This window comes from Phascolarctos cinereus, unplaced genomic scaffold (genome assembly GCF_003287225.1).
Source record: "Phascolarctos cinereus isolate Bilbo 61053 unplaced genomic scaffold, phaCin_HiC Scaffold_1;HRSCAF=81, whole genome shotgun sequence".
NCBI lineage: Eukaryota > Metazoa > Chordata > Mammalia > Diprotodontia > Phascolarctidae > Phascolarctos > Phascolarctos cinereus.
The window spans coordinates 92121517-92145337 of NW_027555514.1; the positions used below are offsets into that span (position 1 = coordinate 92121517).

The window sequence follows — 23821 nt, forward strand, 5'->3', positions numbered from 1 at the left end:
TATTCCAAATGAATCTTGTTATTATTTTTTCTAACTCCATAAAAATATATTTGTGGTAGTTTGATTAGTATGTCACTGAATAAGTAAATTAGCTTAGGTAGAACTGTCATTTTTATTATATTAGTTTAGCCTACCCATGAGCAACTGATGTTTTCCCAATTATTTAGATCTGGCTTTATTTGTGTGAAAAGTGTTTTGTAATTGTATTCATATAGTTCCTGGGTTTGTTTTGGCAGGTAGACTCCTAAATATTTTGTAATGTCTACAGTAACTTTAAATGGAATTTCTCTTTCTATCTCTTGCTGTTGGGGCTTTGTTGTCAATATATAGAAATGCTGATGATTTATGTGGTTTTATTTTATGGTTTGATTCACTTTTAGATCCGTACATGCCATATGCCATTTTTCCTATATCTCTTGGCTGGCCTAGGTTTGGTTTTGGTCTGCTTTTGCTGTATTATTGTCTTTCACTATGCCTCTCAATCCCCCTACCTCAGGTCCCCTTTTGTTGTCCTTCTATACTTGCTTTTGGTTGTGTTCCAATGGCTGCTCATCTCTTTGAGCACCCAACCACCCTGTCTTAATCCTGCAATGGTTATACTCCTTTCCCAGTCTTCACTCCTGTACAATGATACCTCCCCCACAGGAAACAAGAGCACTGATTTTGGCCTGGGAAAGTTGACCTCCATCAATCAGGTCCCCAGCTCCCTCTCATTCTCTCTTAGTCTACTATCATCCCAAGGTATGTTCTTCATGTGTGGCACCTACATGCCACTCGCTTGAGGTAGCAAGCTGCTGGAAAACAGTAATATGATATATTCAGCTTCCTTTCCCCCAGAGTGGGTAGTTTAATCAGATCCTTCCTTCTTTCTGCTCCTGGAGTACTTACTGTCCTCACTTCTACTCTGAAAAAAAAAATCAATACAACTAGAATTAGAAGGAAAGCAGGAAATGGTGTTTCTTTGAAGCCAATTTTTGATAAATAACTCATTTCTAAAATTTATAGACAACTGAATCAAAGTCATGAAAATAGGAGCCCTTTTCCCAATTGATAAATGGTTAAAGGATGTGAATAGGCAGTTTTCAGAGGATATATCTAAGGTATCAACAACCATATGGGTAAATATGCTCTAAATCACTAATAATTAAAGAAATTCAAATTAAAACAATTCTAAGGCATCACTTATCTGATTGGATAAGATGATTAAAAAAAGGAAAATGGCATATGCCAGATGGCATGCATGAAAACAAGCATAGTAATCACTAGCAATTGAGCCTAGGTAAAAGTAAATCATTTTGACAATATTTAGCTTAATGAGTTATACATATGAGCTCAAGAGTGACAGAGTACTAAGTATCTAAGCTCAAGTAAATATAAAAATATAGAAAGTAAGAGCAATTCTATAGTGATTTGTATAGAGTATGTTTTTTATACTTCTAGGGAACAGTATGTTTCTTTACTGGAAGAGAAAGTGAAAGGGCTGGAGCAAGTACACTACACTTACCAAATTACCAAGTGAAATAATGTGCACCTTAAAATGATGAAAGACACACTTGATATCTGAAAAAAATTAGGTTGAAACCTAATTTTTAGAACATCTTATAACATATAGTACCTAAAGTCCAAATGTATGTATAACCTAGATGTAAAAAGTAACATCATGAACCAATTAGAGGAACAGGGGGGAGATAACATTCACAAGTTAAAATACAAGAAGAATTCTTGACCAAATAAGGCATAGAAAGGATCTAAAAAGACAAAGCAGACAAATTTGAGGACATAAAATTAAAAACATTTTGTACAAAAAAAGAAGATAAAATTAGAAGGGAAATGATTAACTGGGGGGAAATCTGTAGGATTTTTCTCTGATAAAACTGACATCCAGAGTATCTAGGAAATGGAACATATAAGAACAAAAGCTATTTTTGGATAGATGACCAAAGGATATGAAGAAGTTAGATGCAAGAGAAAAAACCTAAGCTTTCACTAGCCATAGGGGGAAAATGCTCTAAATTACTAATGAGAGAAATGTGAATTAAAGAATTCTGAGTTTCTATCTCATTTATCAAGCTTGGCAACAATGACAAAATGAAAATGAGAATTCTATTTTTTTTTAGGCAATTTGGTTTAAGTGACTTGCCCAGGGTCACACAGCCAGTAAGTGTCAAGTGTTTGGTCTGAGGCTGGCTTTGAACTCAGGTACTCCTGACTTCAGGGCCAGTGCTCTATCCACTGCGCCACCTAGCTGCCCCAAAAATGAGAATTCATAAAGGAGATTTAGGAAGATAGACACAGTAATGTACTATTGATGGGATTTTTAAATGGCCTAGCCATCCTGGAAAATGATTAGAAATTATATTCCAAAAGTGACTAAACTTCAACCCAGGAATACCTGTAAAATTCTTATACCCCAGAGAGAAGGGAAAAGACTGATACATGCAAAAATATTCTTGGTGGCACTTTCTAATGCAGCAAAGAAGTAGAAAGTAAAGGAGGTGCCCATTGTTAGAGGAAAGGCCGAATGTATCTTGAATAACGCAGTACTCAATATCCCAAGAAAGCAGCAGAAGAGCTTAAATGTATTCAAAACAGGATAAAGCATGGCTCAGGAGTGTTCAATAACTAGCCCTAACAAAAAGTATGAAGTCAGGGTGAAAGAACAAGTAAACAACAACAATAAACGGAGTGATTAGGATGACAATGATGCTCAAGACATAAACCTGGAAGACAAGAAGACTCAAAAATATTTACAAGAAAAACCTCAAAGAAAAACACAACCAGAGCACAAGTTCAACTAGCATTTGTGGATAGTAAAAGCAAGAGCTTTTTTTTTCCTAAAAAGAGCTGAAAATGATTTTATAAATGAAATGAGACTACTAAAGGAAACAATTGGAAAAGAAATCAGAGCACAAGAGGAAAAAGTGGAAAAGAAATGAAGAGAAAAACAAGCTTGGTGAGAGGCCTCATTAAGCAAAGTCATCCAAATGGCATTTAGGGATATAATTAGAAGACAACAAAGTGAAAAAAAAAGTGAAATATCTATAAAAATGATTTATAATAAACTATGTATACATATATATATATATATATAATTTTTCCCCTCCAACTACTCTAATACTGACAATGGACTCATGTGTTACAAATATCATGTTTCCATGCAGAATGTAAACAGTTCAACCTTAATAAATCTCTTATGATTTCTCTTTCCTGTTTACCTCTTCATGTTTCACTTGAGTCTTGTATCTGAAAGTCAGATTTTCTATTCAGCTCTTGTCTTTTCATCAAGAATGCTTGAAAGTCCTCTATTTCACTGAATGTCCATTTCCCCCCCTGAAGCCTTATACTCAGTTTTGCTAGGTAGATGATTCTTGGTTGTAATCCTATCTCTTTTGCCCTGCAGAATTTTCTATTCCAAGCCCTCTGGTCCCTTAATGTAGAAGCTGCTAAATCTTGTGTCACTCTGATTATGTTTCCACAATACTTTAATTGTTTCTTTCTGGCTGCTTGCAATATTTTCTCCTTGACCTGGGAAATCTGGAATTTGGCTACAATATTCCTAGGAGTTTTCCTTTGGGGATCTCTTTCAGGGGGAGATTGGTGGATTCTTTCAATTTCTATTTTGCCCTCTGGTTGTAAAATTTCAGGGCAGTTTTCCTTGATAATTTCTTGAAAGATGATGTCTAAGCTCTTTTTTTTTTTTGATCATGGCTTTCAGGTAGTCCAATAATTTTAAAGTTCTCTCTCCTGGATCTATTTTCCAGGTCAGTTCTTTTTCCGATGAGATATTTCACATTGTCTTCTATTTTTTCATTCTTTTGAATTTGTTTTACAGTGTCTTGATTTCTCATAAAGTCACTAGCTTCCAATTGCTCCATTTTAATTTTTAATGAAGTATTTTCTTCACTAAGCTTTTGGATTTCCTTTTCCATTTGGCCAATTTTGTTTCTTAAGGCATTCTTCTCCTCATTGGCTTTTTGGACCTCTTTTGCCATTAGGTTAGGCTATTTTTTAAGGTGTTATTTTCTTCAGTATTTTTTTGTGTCTTCTTCAGCAATCTGTTGACTTGTTTTTCATGGTTTTCTTGCATCACTCTCATTTCTCTTCCCAGTTTTTCCTGTACTTCTCTTACCTGCTTCTCAAAATCCTTTTTGAGCTCTTCCATGGCCTGGGACCAATTCATATTTTTCTTAGAGGCCTTGGATGTAGGAGCTTTGACTTTGTTGTCTTCTTACTGCATGTTTTGATCTTCTTTGTCACCAAAGTAAGATTCTATGGTCTGACTCTTTTTGTGCTGCTTACTCATGATTCCAGCCAATTACTTGAGTTATGAATTCTTTGTTAAGGTAAGGGTCTACTTCCAGTGTGGAGACCGTACTGTCCCAAGCTTTGGGGGTTTTGTGCAGCTAGTTTCAGAGACAATTCTAGGGACCTATAAATTTTCCTTTCTTCCAAGGTGGTATGATAAGGACTGGAGTGTTTACTCCTTTCCTGTCCTCTGCTTTGGTCTATGAATGACCACAAGCACTCTTTTCTGTCTTGGAACTGTGAGGAGGATTTTCTCCACATCACCATTACAAGCTGCACCAGGCCAGCACTCTTCCTAGCCCTAGGACCACCTCTCAGAACTGTGACCCAGATCCAAGAATGGGCAAAGCTAAAGAATCCTGCACCAGCAAAGAGATCCCTGCAATCCCCTTCTAATCAGCCACTCAATTCCCCCTCAGTCTGTGGGCCAGAAGCTCTGGAATCAGCTGCCACCCTTGGGCTGTGCTTGAACACTGGGGCTGGGACCAAACTTCTCTCTCACCAGAGATACAGACTTTTCCTACTGACCTTCTAAGTTGTCTTTGGCGTTCATGGGTTGAGAAGTCTGGAAACTGCTACAGCTGCCCGTGATTCAGTCCTCTAAGGCCTGCTCCAGATTCACTGAGGTCTGTTTTGCCTGCATACCCACACTCAACTGTGCTCCTCTTACCACCTGGTGCATTATACCTTTCCAATCTACCATCCAGGTTGTCTGGGGCTGGAAATTTTTTTCACTCTGTCATTTTGTGAGTTCTCCTGCCTCAGAATTTGTTTAGAGCCATTTTTACAGGTATTTGGAGGAATTTGGGGAGAGCTCAAGCAAGCCACTGCTTTTACTTTGCTATCTTGGCTCTGCCCCCCAGCCCATCTATTTCTATACTTATGTTGTATATCTTGCTGTTCTAAGGACAAGAAAGGAGTGTCTACGTGTGGAGCAAGATGGGGAACTTCAAAGGTGACAGCTTTGGCCTCACTCCACACATATCCAGCTTATTTGGCAAGGTATTTGTGTTAGCCTGATATGAGAGAGTAGACTACTCGGGATGTGGGGTGATCAGTTGAGGATGGGTCCAAAGAAGATCTGGGAATAAAATGTGAAGAACTTCATTCAACAGATTCCTATAATGGGGTAGAAACCAATTCATACACAAATGCAAAGACACCCCTATTTTTTTATTTTTACAAGAAAAAAGAAACCTGTCTTCATTTGCCAAGGTATTATGGTGCTGTTGCTTCCCTCTTCTCTCCCCATGTCAATACAGAACAGAAATAAGGCCAGGAAAAATCAGAGATATCAAATTTTATTAAGATCATGCAGTTTGACTAGCAGAGTAAAATCAACACATTAAACCACGTTGTCTCATCTACTGGGTCAGAGTCACTGCCTATGAATTTTTAGGGATTTAACATTCCACTTGCCCCATTATTATACTCTGAATGTGATTGGCACAGGAAAGATTAAATTTGCAAATGTTTGGTGAACGGTTGTTTAATGGAAGAGGTGATGTGGTGTAGTAAAAAGGCACTGGAATCAGAAGAAATCCAGGCTTGTATTCTAACCCTGACACTAACAACTTTATGACAATGGAAAAAGCAATTCTTTCTGAGTTGCAATTTTTCACTTGTAAAATAAGAGTAATACCTGCAATATTATTTCAGAGATTTTCTGTGGGGAAAGGTTTTGTAAATCATAAAGAGCTACATAAATGAATTGTCGACAAAATGGCAAGTAACATGACAGTCAATGATATAGAATTCTGACAATTTAAATGGACAAGGAATGAGAGAGAGTGGATCATTAGGAAACAGAAAACCTATGGGCAATTCCAGCTTAGGATTAAGAAATATGAATAAAACAAGATTTCATTTTGTCCTTCCACAAGTACTATTTGGTTAAGATGAATAACAAGGATATAATGGCCAATGTGAAACTAGAATGTAGGTGGTGTGGTGAGTAGAGTGTCAGACTTAGAGAAAAGAAGTTTTGAATTCAAATCCTTCCTCAGGAACTTGCTAACCCTGTTATCAGGAGCAAGTCACTTAGATTCTGAGGTTTAATTTCCTTATTGATAAAATGTGGATAATAATAGCATCTATCTTACCGGGTTATTATGACGGTCAAATCAGATGACATGGTTTATGTGTAACTGTGTTTGTAAGTAAACATTATGTAAAGTGCTCTGCAAACCCTAAATTCCTTCACAAATATTAGCTGTTAGCTATTATGTTCCTTGATGATGACAACAATTGAAATGTGAATGAGAGTCACCACGCAGAGAATACATACCCTTCCTAGGGAGGAGAAGACGGAGAAATATTGAAAACCATTTTCACACTTGACTATTGTTCCTTTTTCCTCCTCTGTTTCTTGGAGGGAAATTTTCCAGTTCAGAATGAGTTAGAATTTTCTTTTCTAGATTTTCGCAGGAAAATAACCTGTCCTTTTATTTTCAGACTGCGATGTTAGTTATTAACTAGTGTAGTTGTTGTATACCAAATTTGCAACTATCTTTATTCTTGGGAACATGAGTGGTAGGATGGACTTGTGATGCTTGAGTATTCATCAATAACCAAAAGAGAAGGAAGGAGCTGGAAAAGCAACAGAAAACATAAAATAGTTTTGCCAAGTTCCTTAGTCCTTAAATAGAAATTTAATGATGTTAGAAGCCACTCCCCAGATTTTCAGAAAATTGTCGAAGAACCAATTAAAGTTCATAATCTCATCTCTGGCATTTCTTTGCTTTTTTTCATAGAAAGCTTCTTTTTCTGCAATTTCCTTATTCATTTTTTTTTCTCTTTCTTTTCGCTTCAGCTCATCCTTTAAGTTTCTGATTGCCTCTTCATATTCTTGTCTTATTTCCTCTTTCAGTCTTTCCAGGTCTTGCTTGTAGGATCTTTGCAATGCTTCAGTTTCTTTCTGAATATTCTTTTCTGCCAGTTTATATATCTCGTTTGTGTAACAAGAGTCTCCATTCTTCTGTACTACTTGCTCAACTACACTCAGAAGTTCTTTTAGCTGGGTCTCTTGCTCATTTCCCATGGCCCGGTTGTTGAATGCACAGTATCTTCCATCAAACTGACCAATCAGGTCTTTCAAAGCTTCATTCCTAGTTTCACTTAAGTATTGATTCAGATCAATACCTTCCAAATCATCTTTCCTGGTGAATAAAAGGATCATGTATTTCTTGGCTTTGGAGCCAAAAATTCCCAGGATCTTCTTCACTGAATCTTGTTCCTCCTTGGTATAACGACTGAGTGGGACCACCAGAATGATGGCATGAGGCCCAGGGGAGGACATAATGAGGCAGCGGCTGATCTCCTTTGAAGTGTCCACATCAGACACATCAGTGTCAAAAATCCCAGGAGTATCCACAACTACAATTTCTCTCTCATTCCACAATCTGCTTGTTTTCGCACAGTTCTTGGTCACTGACTTTGCTGCTAGTCTTGCCTCAAATGCTCGTTTACCAAGGATGCTGTTCCCTGTTGCACTTTTCCCAGCTCCTGTTTTACCCACCAGGACAAGTCTCAGTTGATTTTCGCTGGGGTCTTCATTTCCATAACCTGAGGTAATAAGAGTGACAGGGTTAAACTCTACCTTCAGCTGCTATCCTTTCAATCCCTCTTCCCACACAGTATAGCTGTGTCTCTGCCCTTAGCTTCAGCCTCAGAGTCACATGCACAATGGCATTATGTCCTTCAGTAGTAACAAGCACATAACTCTCTGGCTCAGAAATAGGTTCACCTTAGTGATGGTTGTCACCTAATATTGACTCTTTTATTGGTCTGCCTGTCCTGTGTCCCTCATATGCTTCTAGAACTAACCTTATTTATCTTCACAAAACTTTTTGTTTTTTAATATAATTTAATAAAACATTTGTTGAGTGACCACTATGTGCGAGGCAGTGCACTGAGCCTGGAGAGAACTATAAGGGAAATAATTCACAGAGCATGTTGTCAATGAACTTACATGTTTCTCTCTTCTGTCCTTAGCTTTTGATTCCCATTCCTAATACCCTATTTCAGACCTAGATTATTATGGTATTTCTATAAGTGGAGTCTAATCTCTCTTTCTCAATCCACAGAGGCAGAGTGGTGTCATGGGGAAAATGCTGGATTCAGAATCAGACGACCTGTGGGCTGTAAGGCTGGCTTTGCTTCTTATTGCCTGTGTGATGTTGGGGAAGTCACCTCACCTATGGGAGCCCTGGTTCCCTCACATGTAAAATGAGGAGGTTGGATTAGATCAGGGCTTCTTAAACTTTTTCTACTAGTGACCCCTTTTCACCCAAGAAATTTTTGCATGACCCTGGGTACATAGATATATAAAACAGGTATAGAAATCAAATATTTACTGATATAAATCATAAAGAAATTTGTTTTAAAATAATTCTTTGGTATACATATGATTTTACCATTTATTAAAGAAGAAAGCAAATTTGTACACTAATGAGATGGATATGCGTATTTATTTTTACATAAAGAATTAAATCTTGGTAGAATATTTGAATACTATAGGACATAGAGCGACTTCAACATTTTCAGAGTTGATCTATATTTTGATTTTGTAATCATCAATGCTGAGAATGCCTCTTCACATAAATATGTAGTACAAAATGGCAGAAATATATTTAGTGCCATTTCAGAAATTGTTGGAAATTTTGTCCTAATCCAAGCAAAAAATCATTTAATGATTTTGTATGTACAGCAAAAACACTGCAATTCATAATATACAAATCTCAAATCTGAACCAAGGTGTTTCTGGCAGCATTCATTGCATTGCTTGGCATGATGACATGCACAGTGCAAAGTGCCCATTTATATGTTCAGAAGCAAGGCTGCACAGTGAAGTTGCACGATGCAACTTTGGCAAGCATTGCTACAAACACCTTGGATTCATTACACACTTGATTTTGAATTAGTTTTTGGTCATTGCGTATTTAGAAACCTTTTACTGTTGCCAAATTTTTCACAACCTCAACATTCATTTCTGTGACCCTATATAACCCCCTATGGGGTTGTGACCCACTATTTAAGAAGCCCTGGTCTAAATCACTTTTGATTAGAGAAATGAAATCAAAACAGCTCTGTGGTACCACCTCACACCTATCAGATTGGTTAATGTGACAAAAAAGGAAAATGATAAATATTGGGGAAGATGTGGTAAAATTGGGACACTGATGCACTGTTGGTGGAGTTGTGAACTGATTCAACCATTCCAGAGAGCAATTTGGAACTATGCCCAAAGGACAACTAAACTATGCATACCCTTTGATCCAGCAATATGCTACTAAGTCTGTATCCCAAAGAGATCACAAAAAAGGGAAAAGGACCTTCATGTGCAAAAATATTTATGAGGACTTCCACTTCCAGGAGCCAAGATGGTGGAGTAAAAAGTTAGTCGCTCTCACCCTCCCCTATCAACCTTTGAAAACTCAGAAAATATCACTCCAGAAAAAAAAATAAAACCCTGGAACAGGTGAACTAGAAGAAAAATGGGGAACAGCAGTACAGCAGCCCAGCAAATGGGTCTCCCAGTGCCTCAGTAAAAATAAGGGAAGCAGCACTACAAAGGGCCCCAGGCGGATAAGCACCCTGCAACATTCATCTGAGAGGAGTTGAAGAAAGGAACCTAAAGTCTGAGCCTTGCTGATTCCAGCCCAACACCAGGTAAGCTGTTAGAACCTTCAACTGTTAACCAGGAAGAGATCCTGAAGCCCAGGTGGCAGAGCAGGCAAACACCAACACTTGGACCTTTAAGTGCCTCAGTGGGGGGGGAATGGAGGGGAGTTGAGGGGGGAATCTGTGGAAACCAGCTCAGAAAACCACCAGGTGCTTGGGCATTCTACTACAAAGGAATTTCCCAGTGTGTTAGAAGAAATGAGGGAGACAGCACTGCAAGGGGCCCCAGGCAGATAAACACCCTGCACCACTCATCTAAAAGGAGCTGAAGAAAGCTGAAGGAAAGGAAAAGCAGGCAACCTAGAATTGCCTGAAAGTTCTAGCCTTGCTGATTCCAGCCCAACATGAGGTAAGCTGCCAGAAGCCTACAGCCTCCAATTACCAACATAAGAGGCCCCAGCACACAAAGTTGGTGACCAAGACCTAGGCTCCCAACACAAGAAGCTTGGGTCAGTGCCCTCTGTTCCCCAGCAGAAGAGCTCAATCTCTTTAAAGGCCAGGGAATAAAGAAACACCATGAGTGAAAAGAAATGTACCATAGATTCATATTATGAGAAGAGTGAAGATCAAGACAGAAATTCTGAAGAGGACAACATTGTCAACAAACCCACATCTGCAACATCAAAAGGGAATATGAACTGGTCTGAAGCCCAAAAAGCCTTCTTAGAAGAGCTCAAGAAGGATTTTAAAAGTCTAATGAGAGAGGTAGAAGAGTCCTTAAAAATACAATTGGCCAATTGGAAAAAAAGTACACTGAAGAAAACAAGTCCCTAAAAAACACAATTGGCAAACTGGAAAAAAAGTACACTGAAGAAAACAAATCCCTTAAAAATACAATTGGCCAATTGAGAAAAGTACAAAAACTAACAGAAGAAAATAATCTGTTAAAAACTAGAATTGGACAAATGGAAACTAATGACTCTATGAGAGAGCAAGAATCAGTCAAACAGAAACAAAAAATGAAAAAATAGATGAAAACGTAAAATACCTCGTCAGTAAAACAACTGACCTGGAAAATCGATACAGGACAGACAATTTAAAAATCACTGGACTACCTGAAAATCATGATGAAAAAAAGAGCCTGGACAGTATCTTTCAGGAAATCATAAAGGAAAACTGCCCTGAAGTCCTAGAACCACAGGGTAAAATAACCATAGAAAGAATGCACTGCTCACTACCTCAAAGAGATCCCAAATTGACAACGCCAAGGAATATCATAGCAAAATTCCAAAATTACCAGATGAAAGAGAAGGTGCTGCAAAGCAGCCAGAAAGAAACAATTTAAATATCATGGAACCACAGTCAGGATTACACAGGACCTTGCAGCTTCTACATTAAAAGACCGCAGGGCATGGAACATGATATTTTGTAGGGCAAAGGAGCTTGGATTACAGCCAAGGATCAACTACCCTGCAAAAATGGGCATGATTTTTCAAGGGAGAAAATGCATATTCAATGAAATAGGGGACTTCCAAACCTTCCTGATAAAAAGACCAGAGCTCAACAAAAAATTTGATCTTCAAGTACAAGATTCAAGAAAGACATAAAAAGGTAAATGGGACAGAAAGATACAATATGTTGTTAATAAGGGTGGACTGTTTACATCCCTACAAGGGAAGATGACACTTGCATCTCTTGAGAACTGTACTGTTATTACAATATGTTAAAGGAGTATACATAAAGGGGGTGGATAATAGTTGACTTTGATGTAAGGATAAAAAAAAATCTAATCAAGTGGGTTAAATGGATCCAAGTAAGTGGATTAGTCTGATTTTAGAAAATGTACTGAGAAAGGAGGAGGCAGACAAGGGTAAATGACATTACAGGCAAAGACAGAAAATCCTGTTACATCAGAGGGAAAGAAGGGAGGGGGGTGAGCATTGTTTGAACCTTACTCTCATCAGATTTGGCTCAAGAAGAGAATAATATAATCAGTTAGGTATAGAAATCTAACTTGCCCTATAGGCAGTAGAAGGGAAAAGGGGAAAGAAAAGACAGGGGGAATAGAAGGGAGGGAAGAAGCAGTAAGGCTAACGGGGAAGAAAAAGGAAAGGGAGGGAGGGAGGGAGGGAGGCAGTGATCAAAAGCAAAACACTAGTGAGAATTTGTACTTACAACTTCACTAATGTGGAAATATGTTTAATAGGAATATAAATGCATAGCATATAACAGATTGGGTGCCATCTTTGGGAGGGTGGTGGGGAGGAAGGGGGAGAAAAATTTTAAACTCAAAAGCTTATGAAAGTGATTGTTGATAAATCAAAATAAATTAATAAAAAAAAGAAAAAAATATTTATGAAAGTTCTATTTGCGATGGTCAAAATATTGAAAACTGAGGGGATTCCCATCAATTGAGACAGGTTGAACAAGTTGTGGTATATGAATGTAATGGAGTACTATTATGCAGTAAGAAATGATGAATAGGCAGATTAAGAAAATCATGGAAAGACTTGTATAAACTGATGCAAAGTGAAATGAGCAGAACCAGAAAAACATTGTACACAGTATCAGCAACATTGCGTGATAATCAACTATGAATGATTCAGCTCTTCTCAGCAACACAATGATCTAAGACAAATACAAAGGACTCACAAAGGAAACTGATATCCATATCCAGATAAAGAACTGATGGACTCTGAATTCAGATTGAAACATATCTTTTTCATTTACTTTATTCTTTCTCATTTCTTTATTTTAAATGTTAGTTCTTTCAAAATGATGATGAACATGGAAATATGCTTTATGTAATAGCGTATGTATAAACTATATCAAACTGCTTACCATTTTAAGAAGAGGGGTGGAGAAGGAGGGAAGGTGTAAAATTGGGAACTTGAAATCTAGTGAAAATGAATGCTAAAAATTTTCTTCACAGGTAACTGTGGGGAAAATACTATTGTGATCTATTATTTGATAAACCCAAAGACCCCAGCTTCTGGGGATAAGAACCCACTCTTTGAAAAAAAACACTGCTGGGAAAACTGGGAAAGAGTATGGCAGAAACTAGGCATAGACCCAAATCTCACACCATATACCAAAATAAAGTCAAAATGGATTCAGGACTTAGATATAAGGGCAGATACCATAAGTAAACTGGGAGAATAAGGAATAGTTTACCTGTCAGATCTATGGAGAACAGAAGAATTCATGACCAAACAGGAGATAGAGAACATTATGAAAAGCAAAATGGATAATTTTGATTACATTAAATTGAAAAGTTTTTGCACAAACAAAGCCAATGCAACTAAGATTAGAAGGAAGGTAGAAAATTGGGAAAGAATTTTTACAACCAGTCTCTCTCATAAAGGCCTCATTTCTAAAATACATAGAGAATTAAGACAAATTTATAAGAACACAAGCCATTCCCCAATTGATAAATGGTCAAAGGATATGAAGAGACAGTTCTCAGATGAAGAAATTAAAGCCATCTATAGTCATATGAAAAAATGCTCTAAATCGTTATTGATTACAGAAATGCAAATCAAAACAACTCTGAGGTACCATATCACACCTATCAGATTGGCCAACATGACAAAACAAGAAAATGATAAACGTTGGAGAGGATGTGGGAACATTGGAACGCTAATACATTGTTGGTGGAGTTGTGAGATGATCCAACCATTTTGGAAAACAATTTGGAACTATGCCCAAAGGGCTACAAAAATGTGCATACCTTTTGATCCAGCAATAGCACTTCTAGGGCTATATCCCAAAGAGATCAAATAAATGGGAAAAGGACCTACATGTACAAAAATATACATAGCAGCTCTTTTTGTGGTGGCAAAGAATTGGAAATTGAGAGGATGCCCTCAGTTGGGGAATGGCTGAGCAAGTTGTGGTATATGAATGTAATGGAATACTATTGTGCTGTAAGAAATGATGAACAGGCTGACTTCAGAAAAACCTGGAAAGACTTCTATGGTCTGATGCTGAGTGAAGTGAGCAGAACCAAGAGGACTTTGTATACAATAACAGCCACATTATGCAATGACTAAGATTGTTAAACTGAACTTTTCTCAGCATTATGAGGATCTAAGACATTTCCAGAGGCCTCGGGATAGATAATGCTGTTCACATTCAAAGAAAGAACTATGGAAGTCGAATCACTATCACTTATTTTTACCTTCTGTAAAAAAAAAACCACCTTTCAGATGGTTCCTTGTATTGGTTTTAATTTTTACTTACAACTTCACTAATGTGAAAATATGTTTAACAAGAATGTAAATGTAAAGCGTATATCAGATTGTGCACCGTCTTGGGGAGGGTGGGGGGGAGGAAAAGGGAGAAAAATTTTCAACTCAAAAGCATATGGAAAAAATTTTTTAAAATTTTAAAAAAAGAAAAAAAAAGAAAATACTATTTTGAAATAAATTGTAACCCACTCCTTCATAGATTATCCTCTCCATGCCAATCAGGAAAGTCTCTCCACTGTTTCCAAGACTAACTGCCAGCATTCTAATTGCCAAGACTTTGTTCACTCCATTTTCCACATAATGAATGTCACATTGTTCTTTACTTCCCTAGAACCTAGACTTCATTCAGGGCTTAGTTCTTTCTTGAAATCTTTCCTAATGACCTCAGCCCATGGTGAAATTTTCATCCTCAAAACATATAGTGCTTTTCATCTCTGCCATTCTTTAGTACTTGTCTAACCTGCCTTGTGCTAACATTGATTGTTTTACATATGCAGTGAATCCTTTGTTAATTAAAACAGATCTATACCCAGAAGTAGTTTACGTAGAGAGGCAACCAGCTGACATGATAGATAGAATTCTGGACCTGGAGACAGTAAGACCCAAATTTGAATCTTTCCTCAGATACTTACTACCTATGTGGTCTTAGAGAAATTGTCAATTCTCTTTCAGCCTCAGTTTCCTTTGTCAAATGGGAATAATAAAATTACCTACCACATAGGAGTATTGTAAAGACCAATGGAGAAAACCTGAGAAAAGTGCTTTGCAAACCAAAAGACCTTATGTAAATGGTAACTGTTATGTGTGTATGCATGAATAACTGTATGCATGAATGGAAAATAAAGACTTTCATAAAGAAGAAGCCATATCTAAGCACACGTGAGTAACCATAACAAAAACCTGAAAAAGTCAAATGCTGTACTATCGCATCCAACATTGCTTTGATTGGTTGGCAAAAGCCAAGAGGAAAAACGGACAAAAGAGAGAAGAGAGGTTTAGGGCCAGTAAGCAGCAAATGCTCCAAGGATGGAGCCAGGGATGAAGCGCTATATGCAATTGGCAGGGGGCTCTAAGATTTTGCACATGATAGTAACCATTCTTGGTAGACCTTGAATGCTCTGGCAACTAAATTATTAAGCCCTAAGAACAAATACATTGAAGTATTTTTCCCCTTGAACAAAAACAGCTAACAGGTGATAGATGAAAATTGGAGGGTGGTATCACATCGACATTCTAATTAAGTGGAGGAGGTAGCTGATCCAATTACCCTCCTCTCCCATTCTCTGTTGGCCTTCAACCTAACACTGTTGACATTTCCACTACCCTTCTTTCCCCTCAGGGTGGACACTAGTGGAGGACTGAGGCATTGGGTTATATACAAGAAGGAAGGGTGCCTCCTGAACGTCAGCAGCTGATCCAGTCTAGTTATAGCCATGCCCTCAAACAAGCAGGGAACATTTTCCCACAAAGGATGTAGTAGCTACTAAAGCAGCCACCTTCTCATTTCTTCTTCCCATTCCACACTACACAAGTGCAACATCTTGTCAGAAAGAATAGATAGATTAAATACAGAGTGGCAACCCCCAGATGTCCTGGCTATGGCCAACCTCATCCAGTAGAACCCATTTTAGTGATGGAGGAAGTAAACAGACTCTTATCCCCCTTCTTTCCTATGGTTGTTGTTGTGACAATAAGGGGACTGGTTAAACATACAGAAAGGAAAAAAGGAGAATGAATTACAGAATATGAAGGAAAGAGGAAAATAAAGAAAGAGAAACTGAGTAAAGGCCAGGCAAATGGAGAATGCTGCTCAGAGCAGCTTTGGCCTACTTAGAAAAGGGCCAAAATCCTAATGGCTAAAAAAAAAAAAAAAGAGGGAACCTTATCTGATCTTGGTCACCTTTTTTTCCAGCCCTGTCCAGGGGAGTCCTGGGTGTCTGCTCACCATAGCTTGTCTCCTCATTCATGTTGGCAGGAATCTCTTCACTATAGCCTTTGACGATTACAGGGTGCAGCTTCTGTAGAAAAAGAATGGGAACTAAAGTCATTGTCAATTGTGTTGAAGTAAAAAGAGACTGTGACTCAGGGTCAGGAGACCTAGGTTCTGGTCCACACCTCTGCCTTTAACTGGCTTTGTGGACTTGGCCAAATCACTTGCCTTCACAGGGTCCTGGACTGGCGATAGTATATCATGGGTGATGAATGGCAAGAAGACAAGCTTGACTGGACTGGAAAATGCATGAAAGGGAGTACTACATGTATCATAGGAGAGGTAACTTGGGGCCAGGTGTCAAAGGGCTTTCTATGCTAAACAGACAGTTTTATATTTTACTGCAGAGGCAGTAGGGAGCCAACAGAGATTATTGACTAAGAGAGTGACCTGCTCAGACTGTGCTTCAGGAAAATCAATCTGACAACTGTGTGGAGGATGGGTGGGAGAAGGGAGAGACTGAGAAGAGGGAGACCAAGTAGCAGAGAGCAGATGCAGGGTTTGTAAGTGTGGTTCTCTTGGCCTGGTCCTCTCTCCAAATGTTTCCAGGGGAAACGTTCACTCCTTGCCTTCTCTCATTACTGTTGTGATGATGCCAACCGAGGGCAGCCATTTCTAAAAATGACCATAACTTCTTCATCAACCATGAACTATTTCTTTATGATACAGCAGTCTAAAGCTACCAGCTGACATTTAGCCACTTCTTCCAGGTTGTGTCTGTGCCTCATCCCCTTCACTCATCTGGACTTGCCCAAGGGTCCGGATTTGCCTACCAAGAGCTGCTGCTGATCCTCTGGCCAGCCCTGAGTGCCCTACCTCTGGTGCCCCCTGCTCCCTATCTAAACGGTGTTAACTGAGATTTTAAAACCCCCAATACTTTAACTCTTTGCCGCAATCCCTGTCAGAGGAAAGAGTTCTGGTTTCCATTTGTCTGGCACTCCCCACCTTCCCCTTATTTTTTTGAATATGATGACTGGTTTTCATCAGAATTAGTAAATTCCTCGTGATGAGCCTCCTTCTACTGGCACATGTCAGCACCTGCTCTGCAAGGTGCAAGCTGAAGAAATTTTCCTGAGGCACTGAGAATTTAAGTGACTTGCCCAGGGTCATAGGATCAGTATATTTCAGTGATGGCAGAGGTCTTGTGTCCTTCTACCAGAATTCCTTGTCTGCTTGTTTCCTTGTGCCCTATCTCTGAGACCAGCTGTCTACCCAATATTCTATGCAGCTTTGCATTTCCCTCTTTTGGGTGAGGTTAAATATAAAATGACACTCCTTGCTTATAGATAATGCCGTGTTCTAAGACCACAACACAGATTTATGACAAGTAACAAAGACTGTTCAACTTTCATAACATTGAAGAAAATGTAGGGTTATGAATCTATCATCTGTATAACTTTGATGACCTAAGAGAAACGTGCAGAATTACAACATATAAAAAAAGTATTTCTGTTGCTCTAATGTAATTTTGTATAAGAATACTTCCTAGGGTCCTAACTGGCTTTCAGGAATTCTTTGAGGCCGGAACCGGTGTGTCAGCATAATATTAAAACCTAGATTTTTACCTCTATAATTTCTGCAATGTGGTAGATATTTATTTGGCAGAGTTACCCACAATGGGAACTAAGAGAGGAGATATTTCTCCCATAACACATCACAATCCTATTAAAACTTTAGGAATTTAAGAATAGGCTTGCAATTCCCATATGTTGACTTTTGGCTTTTGGGGAGTAAAGTTTTATGAGTGTGCAAAGTTACTCTAAGTGACTCCATGTCTAAACCTTGCTTGACCATTGGGTATTTGGGTAACCAGTCCATGGGAAACAGCAGTTTGGAAATAAGCCTTGGGCATGCATAATTAGACATGGGGGAAAATGGCATGACATAAAACGCATTTCTTCATGCATACACCAATCAGCATTTTTTTTTTTGCCCTTACATGGAAGTTGTTTACTCCTGTCTATAAAAGCTATGGCAGTTTGTAATAAGTGCTGCTTACTGTGTGGGTGTAATAATAAATTGCTTTTGCCTTGTTTCCTGAGCTTGCCTTATTGACCAGCACAAATCCCAAACCAAGATTTTTCTTGTCAACTTGAAATCTAAAGGACTACTAGAGTATTAATAACCAGAGTCCTTAATTGAAGCAATGGAATTTCATTTCTGGGCACCATTGCAGGACCAAAGTATTAGGGAGCCGAACAGGTGCAGACATTGCAGGGTTTAAAAACATTTCAACAGGGAGGAAGTGTCACTGAAGGCATAGCCTTGCAAGCTGTCACATAAGTTGTTTTGCATAATAATTGAAGGTCCATAAGGAGGGCTGGGGAGCCCACAGGACAGTGGGCTGTAGGTGCAGCAAGGAGGAAAGTCACAAAACCAGCAGATTGGCAATAGGCTCCAACCATGGAATCAGAGTCAGGTAGCCCCTCTGGTGAGTGCATTCAACATTCTTGACAATGGACACTCTATATATATATATATATATATATATATATAATATATATATATATATATATATATATATATATATATATATATATATATATATATATATATATTATACCAAAAACTTACCTGAATGCACAGAGATCACTTCCTAATTTAGTTATGAGTAACTTGACATTCTTCCACAGTGCTACTGGCTATGAGAGTATATCTACCAGCTAGTTCATCTGAGATTGAATCAGAAATCCTGCCTTCCATTCCCAGTCTCCTCACTCACTAGGTGTGTGATCTAAGAAAGGTAACTAACTTCCTGGTGTCTTCACTTCTCCACACAGCTCAAATGAGAGAATATGAGACAATATGGGAATAAAGGGATTTTTAGATTTTAAATAGATATCTGCCCATAATGTGGGTATTGCTACATATTGCTATTACTGCATCCAAATATGTAATCTCTGCAATATGAAACTGAAAACATTTGTTATTCCATCTCTAAAAACAAAGTATGAGGTCAATTTAAAAAGGGATAAATAATCTTCTCTGTTTCAGCATGGTTTAAAAATATTTTCATTGGCTTGAAATCCTTTGGCTAAAAGCCATGTGTAACCAAGGAAGGCTGGTAACTAAGGAAACCCCTACTTCCTAAGAAGCCATTATATGCAAATTTGAGATTACAAAATCCCTTTCTTTCTTTTGGGAAAAGAGTTGTTTCCTTCTTTATTAAGAGAGCAGAAAAATCATTCCTTTTCAACTGGTAAAAATCAGTGTTGGGGTTTGTGAAAAATGAGATTCAGAGTTTTCCCCAGCCTCTTCTTCCAAAGTTCAGTTTCTTCTTCTGAAGAACATTATTAATAATGATATTGCATTTATTCTCCTTATCCTGGTCAAAACCCAACTCAAGGCCAGAAAGTAATTTAATCTGCTTCCTTATCCAGAAACCAACCAATGTGGGAACTCTTCCTTAAAGATTTACCCAAACTAACATCTAATCAGGTAGTAAAGGAAACTCTTCAGTTTGGGCTAATGGGTGTATTCCTGCTCATTGTGTTTGCTCTGACAGGTCTGGGAAAATGTTGACTCTCCCTATTGCCAAGACAGGTGATATGGAAATTGATGTCTCTTTGACCAAGATTTAGGTGACCCTTTTCCCCAAGACCTTCATTTTAATATAGCCCAACTCCCAGTGTGTTAACCAATCAGAGTTGATTGACACCCCTTGGGAACACTTACTCTTCAAAGGACATATAAACTACACCAGGACCCAAAGTGATCTCTCAATTCCAAACTGTTAGCTCCCATGCAATTCATGACTGCTTGCTTTGAGAGAAATAAAATGATGGCCACAACCTAATCATGTTTGTCTTTCTCTGACCAAACTCTTGGAGGGCGACAGGTTTCAGACATCTAGTCCAGTCCTGTGCTGCCAAATGGATTACATTCATGGGGCATGAATGGCTTTCTTGCTTTTTTGGCTTTTCTCTAAAACATAGAGCAAAGTATGTGTGACAGCAAGACTGTTCATTTTCAAATATAAAGATCCATGCAAAAAGGGAGATATAAGGAAGGCTATAGATGCCCCCTGTAGAAGCCTCTAGGCTGCTCCCCCATACGCAGCCTCATTCTGGAGCCAAAGGAAAGTACTAAACAGGAAATGCAGCCACTTCTCTCATATAGAAATAAAACAAAAGAAAATTAAAACCCTAAAGAAGAAACATTTGGAACCCTCATTTTCTTTGCTGCTTCTCAGTGTAACCCTCAATGTCCAAAAACGGTAGAAGAGTAAACCAGGGATAGAAGGGATTGACTTGTCTAAAGCCAGAGGTTAGTCTACCCCAGTGTTGGCAGGGAGTCAAAGCAGAGGCCCTCAGCTTTTCCTATGGCCTTGGGAAGCACAGGCTGTACCCAAGTCCAGGGCTCCCACCAGTCTGTGGGGGAAGGGTAGACACAGGGAATGGAAACTATCTCCTAAATACCTCCACGACTAGAAAGGGTCTGTCTATCTAATACTCTCCTTATTCACGAACATGGCAGATGGTCTAGCCACATTACATCTTAGGGTCTAAAGGATACCAAGCAAATCTCTTCTCCTAAAATGTCTTCTTTCCTCTTCCTGAAATTCTCTCCTTGGTAGGACATTCTTTTGAGTTAAACATTGCCTTCTCCCTGAGATCCTGTTTTAGAGGACAAGTGGTTTAGGGGCAGGATGATAACACACTGCAACTCTAGTAATTTTGTAACACTTATGTGTGAGTTTTTTAGATGACTACTCTCTGACAGAAGAAATGGAGCAGCATTAGGATTCTGGGTTGCTGGTGAAGAAGGGAAGCTCATGGAGAAAAGAGCAGAAAAAGGAGGTTGGGGGCACCAAAGATAAATTGCTCAGATGTCAGCTTCCCTGGGACAGTGACGCTGCTGGGGAGATGAGACTGTATAGTCATAGAATTCCCAGAGAGAAGACCTCAAAGTTGTCTTACAGCAAGACAGATGGCTCCCCATCCTTCCCCAGACCTTCTTAATGGCTGCCCTGGCCATTCGTCCCTCATTTCCCCCCTCCCCTCCCAGACACACACTTCTTAGGTTGGACAAATGGAGCCACCCAGCCCCACATAGGTGCTTCTGCAGGGCCCTTCCAGCTCCATGACATGGCCCTCCCCTATTATTTCAGGTATTCTTTGTGAGTATCACAGCAGCCGTGGTTGGCTACTCTTAGCTGGCTCACTGCAGAGTATAACAAAATTGTGAAGTGAGCTCAGTCTGCCTTTGATGCCTTTTTGCCTCCTTTTTTCACCCCCTTTCTTTTTTCCAGGGGGCTGTTGGGAACACCCAGGATTGGAGAGGAATGGCCAGAGTACCAAGAAGGAAGGTCAAAGGAAGGGGAGCCTGGGCTGGCTTTCTTCCCTTCCTTTGGGAAAAGCTAAGTAAATCTTCCTCTAGGAAGAGAATGTAGCTAGAGGACACCTGGAGAAAGCAATGGTTACCCCAAAGAAATTAGTGTCTAATCATGAGATCTGGAACAGGTATTTGAGGCAGGAAAAAGAAAGGGGGACATTTTGGGGAAACTGAAATTGGTCTTTCAACTACAACACTGAGAACACCACCTTCTCTGTTAAGGGTAAGGCTAGCTTTTCATTTTAGGGTAATGACTTTGCTATGAGTCCCTGTTTTTTTGTAATGACCCAAACCTCAACTCAGTAATGACCTTGACCCAACTCTATAGGCAGATTTGTTTGTTCCTTCCTTTAGATTTGCTGATCCAGTGCAGGTTTTCTTCCTCACCCACCACCTCTCAAGAACATCCCTCACTCACAAATTTGGCAAAGTGTGAAAGGACAACCAAACACTTGAGAAGGGATGGTCTTCTAGGAACCAACCTTGGGGCTCTGGGAGGAAGTGGGGATTCGGCCAACACACATGTACTTCACCCAGACTCAGCAGGAGCCAAAGCTAAGATTTTAAGCAATCAGAGAAATAAAGCAGACTGTCTGAGAGGGGAAGGTCTGCCCCTGGACAAAGCAAGGTGCCCACCCCCCTGAAGAGGTGCCATCAACCCCTTACCTGGCCAGTCTGGGCACTATGGCTTTACCAAAATGCACAGACTTCTCTCCCTCCTCACAGAGCTGAGTTTTGGAATTAGCGTTGGTGTAGGGTGTGCCTGGAGCCTGGCTGTGTGTGAGCAGCAAAAGGCAGATGTAAAATGAAAGTTACTTGTGCTAGGGACCTCCCATTTCCTGAAACTGGGGAGATAAAGAAAAACAGACCTCTAATATTACCTGACTGGGTGTGCCATCCCTGTTGAGCCTCTTAGAGGCAAAAGGGTTGGTGAATTGAGGAACCAGGGAAAAAGAGATTTTTACTTGGCACAAAACAATCCTCTGGAGTAACATGTAACCAACTCTTAATTATTAGATTTCTGGCTTAACTAGACCTTTGCTCACTCTCTCTCCTCTGTCTCCCTTGGCACTTTAGGACCATTTTCCTGCGTGTTCACCTGGCCATGATTTTCAAGCTCCTCCTTCCCCTCTCACTAAAATCCTCTGATAAGTAAATTATTCCACTTCTCTTGTCCTATAATCTATACTGTCCTGATGAAAGAAAAATTCTTCATTTGGACTTTTATGCTGATCAAAGAGGCAAAACTCAGGACAAAGAGAATTAAATGGATTGTATTATAAGTATGTCAAGGCAGCAACACATTGAAGACTGGTCATTGATAGGTAACTTTAAGACAAATCAGATAAGTCCACCTCAGCAGAAGAGACTGGGCCCTTCAGTCTCAGTTCCTCCCCAAGGTAGGAAGAACATGACAATCTGCAGGTTGGGGTATGTGACAAAGAGCAGGTGATACAAAAAGCTGCAGAATCAGTGTCTCATTTCCTACCAGATGCCCCCCCCCCATCCTGATTGATGGTCAGGACTGGGAACAATGGGGAACTGAGACAATGTACCTTTCAACAATCCTTTTAAGGCCTTCACAAGGAACAGTTTTGCGAAGAAGAGGTGAGAAAAGTTATTTTTGTATAAGGTCTTCACAAGGAACAGTTTTCTGAAGAAGAGGTGAGAAAAGCTATTTTTGTATAAAGAAAAGATGTCTTCGTGAGGAAGATAAGATATTGCCATTGTTGCAGACACACCTTTGGGTGCCTAAAATGAGTAGGGAAAGAACTTCTGAATAGAAAAAGCAGAACTAGTAAAATAGATATGTAACAAGTATTCCAGGACCACTTTCCTAGCACCAGCAGGCTACTATATCTCCCTAGAGGTAACCTTCAGGCTTGTGGTATCCTTTTCTATGGTGACTGGAGCCACAGTTCTATTTAACTATTCAACATCAATTAGCTTTTTAGAAAGGGATATTTACTTTAAAGATATAAGAAGAACAAACACAAATACTTCCCCCAATCACCTCAGGGACATACTCTCCCCTATAACTTCTTGACCTCTGGGGAGATAGTGGGCTCACACAACTAATAAACTTTCTAGAAACAAAATTTCCACCAAATTCGTGTCCAAATGCAGCCACACAAAGCAACTGCTATTGACCATGTGATTAATAGGTAGGGGAATGAGTGAAAGAATGTTTGTGCACACTCCAAAATGTGCATACTCCAAATGCCTCTCCAATGCATTTCCATTATACAGTCATCACAATTTTCCTAAAGCAGACTCCCCTGCCTCTTCCACATGACGAACTGCATCAGCTGCACTCTGC

The 23821-nt window shown here is 39.2% G+C and overlaps 1 protein-coding gene and 1 long non-coding RNA gene across 3 annotated transcripts in view; one reads left to right on the top strand and one right to left on the bottom strand.

Annotated features, from left to right (window-relative positions):
- The window catches only part of LOC144456850 (uncharacterized), a 23047-nt gene extending 14292 nt beyond the window's left edge, over positions 1-8755 (top strand). Inside the window, exon 5 of the long non-coding RNA XR_013486025.1 lies at positions 8391-8755. This is a non-coding gene — a long non-coding RNA (uncharacterized LOC144456850). The remainder of the gene's footprint in view (positions 1-8390) is intronic.
- On the bottom strand, positions 5591-22311 carry LOC110201958 (GTPase IMAP family member 4-like). Of its 2 annotated transcripts, none has more exons than XM_020977883.2 (3): positions 22168-22311; positions 16123-16195; positions 5591-7869 (listed from the first exon to the last, which is right to left on the bottom strand). In XM_020977883.2, the coding sequence occupies exons 2-3, from the start codon at positions 16142-16144 to the stop codon at positions 6938-6940; spliced, it is 954 nt and encodes a 317-aa protein (XP_020833542.1). In that variant the 5' UTR covers positions 16145-16195; positions 22168-22311; the 3' UTR covers positions 5591-6937. The 2 variants fall into 2 exon arrangements, with proteins under 2 accessions (XP_020833542.1, XP_020833541.1); XM_020977882.2 differs by having other exon boundaries at positions 16078-16195.
- Positions 22312-23821: the final 1510 nt, after the last annotated feature.